We start from the raw sequence: 5,034 nt of genomic DNA, 5'->3' as shown, positions 1-5,034 counted from the left end.
TACCCTAAAACTGGCAAGATTATCAGAAGAAAATTAAAGACTTTTTAGATGTTTAGATATAGTGGTCACATTCTTCTCCAGGTTTGAACAATGATGCTTAAGTGGTACATTTGTTCATAGATGTTAATTGTGTTTTGTTGGACTGTTTTTTGCTGATTCAGTTCTTACTTCAAATGAAAAGATCAGCTGAAGAGGAAAGGCTAGCCAGACAGAGAAAACGGTATGATGAATTTAAAAGGATGTTAGAGGTAAGTTGCACATCTGCTGCTGCATAATAATTCATTTGTAAGATATTTTGGAGTACGGAAATTCACCTGCATGCCATTTACCGTTATTTTGGAAATTGATGTTTTTACCAGGAATGTGTGGAGCTTTCCCCTTCTACTCGGTGGAGGTTTGTTCTCCAGAATAATTCTGATTACAATTCGTTTTTTTCTCCTCTTTGAGAAATAGAATTCTTATAGTGCAATTTCTTTTGTGATATGATGTTCCTTTTTAATCCAGCAAGGCTGTGACAATTTTTGAAGACGATGAGCGTTTCAAAGCTGTTGAAAGAGAAAAAGACCGTCGTAATATTTTTGAAGATCATGTCAATGAGCTAAAGGAGAAGGTATTAAAGGGTGTATATATTATGACTCTTGTGTTGTTTGAAAAGTGACCACATTTTTGTTTCTCTCATGTCTTTTTTGTTAGTATGCATGTACTTTTTACATAAGTTTTCCACTGGAAATATTTTCTTGTAGTGGTCAGTGGAGACATTTTCTTAATTCTTCTAACTCTATCATTCATTTGAAACTCCATATCTGTACATTTTTATTTATATACAAGTGTGTATCTTCTCTTGAAACTTGAATTTCATTTACTACATGTGTTTATATTCTTTATACTTGCGATGATGCATATCAAATTGTTTCTGTTCAGAGTTTTGGCAGTTTTTTTTTTTGATTTGGGTTCTGTTGTTCTTAATGTGGTTAATTTTATTAGGAGCGGGTGAAAGCTCTTGAGGATCGCAAGCGGAATATAATTGAATACAGAAGATTTTTGGAATCTTGCAATTTCATCAAGGTTATTGTCCCTCTTCTTTATTTTTTTATGTTCCACGATATGTTGTGCTAATTCATTCTGACTCAAAATTTTCTGTCTGAAGCCTAATAGTCAATGGCGCAAAGTTCAGGACCGACTAGAAGTGGATGAACGATGTTCGCGCCTTGAGAAAATTGATCAGCTGGAAATCTTTCAGGTTATTTCATCGATAAAGAACTACTTCCCATTCCACACTTGGCTAATTTTAATTGTTGTACAGGAGTATCTGCGTGATCTGGAGAGGGAAGAAGAGGAGAGACAGAAGATACAGAAGGTACTTCAGTATCAGGCCTTTAGTTGACATCTAATAGTTTGCTATATTGGACATAGTATGTCATTATATCTGTTATTCATGACAACAGGAGGAACTCAAAAAAGCAGAGCGAAAGCATCGTGATGAGTTCCGTGGGCTGATAGATGAACATATTGGAACAGGAGAGCTTACTGCCAAAACCAGTTGGCGTGATTATTTAGTGAAGGTATAAAATTGTGTTACCTAGAATAATAATTCCATTTTAAGTATTGAACTAGTGGTTTTGATACAAAATGAATCCTACATCTCAGGTCAAAGATTTACCAGTATATTCAGCAATTACGTCGAATTCATCTGGAGCTACTCCAAAAGACTTATTTGAAGACGCTGTTGAGGATTTGAAAAGAAAGGTACTAGGTTCTTCTCAATAGTCTTGTTCATTTTCCAAAATATTATGAAAGTGACTGTTATCTGTTACATGATGAGCAAACTGCTATGCCGTCTCTAGACTTTTTCCTACTTAAAAGATAGTAATTTGTTTTATTAGGTAGCTCTGGTAGCTATGACAACAAAACGTAGTTCTGGTAGCATTTTGCTAGGTTTATGAGTAGTGGGGTTTTCTAGTTTCCATTTCCTGCTTATCTTGCTTGTTTATTTATTTTTTCTGGCCCTTAGTTCCTGAATTAACCACTTGTTACATATTTTACGTGTCTTCACAGTACCACGATCTCAAGTCTCAGATAAAGGATGTATTGAAGTTGAGAAAGGTACTTGATTTATTTCTGCAAGCATTTATGGATTTTATTTGTGATTAATAATCCCGATTTATTTCCAGGTAACATTATCCGGTGGATCAACATTTGATGAGTTCAAGGTCTCAATTTCCGAGGATATCAGTGTCCCGCCTATTTCGGACCTTAAACTAAAGGTCTGTAGATCTTTGCCTTGACTTTTAATTTTTCATTTCCAGATGTTGTGTGAAGTTACGCAGTCTTCTTGCTTCTTATCACATAAACTAGTTTAAGCACAGTAAAGCTGAGCTCACTAGTCACTTTAGTGCTAGCATATTCTTTTATTGAAACTTTGAATGTCTCAGTTGAATATATCTGCAAACTATTTGTTTTGGTGATGCTTCTCAGTTAGTTTTTGATGATTTGCTGGAAAGGGCAAAGGAGAAGGAAGAAAAAGAAGCCAGAAAACAGACACGGCAGACTGAAAACTTGGTGGATATGCTTCGCTCCTTCAAGGTGTTGAATTTATTTGGTTTGATCTTATATAATGTTATGTGATGGGTGAGCTTTTGGGTGGTGGTGTTGCTTCTCCCTGATTATTTGTTTTGGTGCAGGATATAACTGCCTCTTCATCCTGGGAGGAATCAAAGCATCTCGTTGAAGGTAGTGAAAGATGCCGGTACGTTTTTCATTTATTCTAACACTTCATGCTCAAGTTAAATGAGTCATGACTGGTTCCTCTTCGTCTGCTATACTTTTAAGTCTTCAAAGTTCTAACTTCCGTTCTCATATGACTCTCTTAACTCTATCACCAAATTGTCTTGTTGTCCAAATAGAAAACCAATGCTTTCAAATATGGTTCTTATGTCGATGTTGCACCAACGACCAAACACGTTTTCTTTCCTTACGGGCCCTTTTATGATTCAGATGACTATTTTACTCTGCTTAGGGGTTTGTGCTTTTTGTAAGTAGATTTTGCCGAAATGGCTGTAATGCAATTTTCACCTGATTTCGTAGTTCAGGCTGTTTTAATGTTGCCAAATATTGGTCTTTTGCTTAATTTTAGGAATTGAATCCTCTGGGTTTATGCTATTTATGACCACTCTTCTTACTCAGCCTATGCTTTTATTTTGTCTCAAGGCTTTTTACCAGAGGACTTAGCTGCTGGCTTACTTTATAGATTTCACATCCTTCTTCTTAATTCATGGGATAATTGTGTCCTTTCTAATACCGTAAAGACTCTGGCTTACTTTAATACTTCTGTATATGTAGTGCTATTGGCGATGAGAGCTTTCGGAAGCATACATTCGAAGATTATGTATCTCACCTCAAAGAGAAATCAAAAAGGATCAAACAGAACAAGAAGGTATTGGTGGATTTATGTCTATGAAACAGTCTGCTCAAGTCTAGTGTTTAAGCTTTTTCGGTGGAACTTTCATAATACTTCGTTTAGCGTGTCAATCTATTGGAGTCAATTGCAGACTGTGAGAGAAACTTTACGGTATTGAGTCTCTGCCTGTTGTAGCTGCTATCATTATTGCCTTCTAAAGTACTTCAACTTTTGGCTATAAATGATTTAACTATTACATACTGATGGCATGTCCGCAAAAGCTCACAGGATGTTATATTACTACAGGTACCTGAGGATGTGAGAGAGGAACATGACAAGGGGAGAGATAAGTACGGAAGAGAAAGGGACAGAGTCCGAGAAAGAGACAGTGAGGATCATCATAAGAAAGGTGCAACTGATAATCACAACCATGATATGAATGAACCCCATGGAAGAGAACGTAGAAGATCAGGAAGAGATAGCCATAACAGACATCGAGAAAGACATACTAGTGTGAAGGAAAATGACACAGACCATCTCAAAGAATCCCATAAAGCTGGTGGTGGCCACAAGAAATCTAGACAACAGGTACATTAAATCACGTTGGTCTCCATATTCTCAAGGGAAAGATGCGTACAAATAGAAAATAACCGTAGTATAGATTAATATTTTTGTCCAGGTTTTAACAGACGAGAAACCTATGGAGTAGACTGTGGTATAGTATTATTCGATATCTCTCTCAGTGGCAATCAGTTTAGTATTTGGTTTGGTTTCAGAAATGCTGCTTCTATTTGAAAATCTGTCTTGAATCGGGTCCAAAAAAATTTGACGTAAACATGTCTTTTACTGTTAACACATTGTTGAACTCTTGAACGTAGTTATAAACACACAAATGATTTAGCTTCATATGATTTGTGTCCAGCTTTTTAACCTCGGAGTTTTCTTGAAACTGCAGCGAGGTTTGGTCCCTGAAGCAGGGGATGAAGGCAGGGAAAAGCGGCGTAGAAAAGAGGAGGAGAGTGAGAAAACAAAGGAAGAGGAGCTTGAAGATGGAGAATGTGGTAGGTATTGAAAATCTTTACACCTAGTTAATATCGCACTCCCATGTTTGGAGATGCTTAGGCTTCGAGTTTTCTTGAATTTGAGGTTTTTGAAACCGTTCTCATCACAAACTTTTTTGTTACGACCATTATGTTAAGCTCCAGCTTTAACGTAAATGACTAATGAGGAACGGGTTAGTAGGTGATTTCACTTATTTTTTAATTATTTTGTTACCATTTTTTGTTAAATTTATCATATTATGTGTTCAAAATTTGAAACTAAAATTGCATATAAAGTAACCCCTTATATAACCCATTCATTAAATAAAGGGTTTCTATAACGATGTGATTTTGGACATTTTATGTTTCGTTTTTCAAACTAATTGAATATTTTTCTACTAGTAGTCCAATTCCAAAGAACTTGTAGGATTAGGAATGATCTTTGTATTTTAAGGAATTGGAAATTTTTTGTTGATACTAGAAGAGAGAAATTATGAGAAAAAAATGTAAAGTGGATGGTCACAAGGATTGAAAATGTTGAAGATTTTTCGGAACCGATCAAATCATCAAACTAATTCGCTTTAAACTTTACTAGAT

General features: G+C 35.7%; 1 protein-coding gene across 1 annotated transcript in view; it reads left to right on the top strand.

Moving 5' to 3' along the window:
• LOC104784558 (pre-mRNA-processing protein 40B-like) overlaps positions 1–4,660 on the top strand; it is a 10,231-nt gene extending 5,571 nt beyond the window's left edge. The window contains exons 17-29 of the mRNA XM_010509597.2: positions 505–610; positions 985–1,065; positions 1,148–1,240; positions 1,304–1,357; positions 1,446–1,562; positions 1,648–1,746; positions 2,056–2,103; positions 2,172–2,264; positions 2,476–2,583; positions 2,682–2,746; positions 3,340–3,433; positions 3,704–3,985; positions 4,353–4,660. Coding sequence (XP_010507899.1) covers positions 505–610; positions 985–1,065; positions 1,148–1,240; positions 1,304–1,357; positions 1,446–1,562; positions 1,648–1,746; positions 2,056–2,103; positions 2,172–2,264; positions 2,476–2,583; positions 2,682–2,746; positions 3,340–3,433; positions 3,704–3,985; positions 4,353–4,469 — 1,357 coding nt within the window. The 3' untranslated portion in view covers positions 4,470–4,660. The remainder of the gene's footprint in view (positions 1–504; positions 611–984; positions 1,066–1,147; positions 1,241–1,303; positions 1,358–1,445; positions 1,563–1,647; positions 1,747–2,055; positions 2,104–2,171; positions 2,265–2,475; positions 2,584–2,681; positions 2,747–3,339; positions 3,434–3,703; positions 3,986–4,352) is intronic.

The sequence above is a fragment of the Camelina sativa genome, chromosome 1 (genome assembly GCF_000633955.1).
Source record: "Camelina sativa cultivar DH55 chromosome 1, Cs, whole genome shotgun sequence".
In the NCBI taxonomy this organism is placed as follows: Eukaryota; Viridiplantae; Streptophyta; class Magnoliopsida; order Brassicales; family Brassicaceae; genus Camelina; species Camelina sativa.
This window is presented reverse-complemented; position numbering and strand designations above follow the sequence as displayed.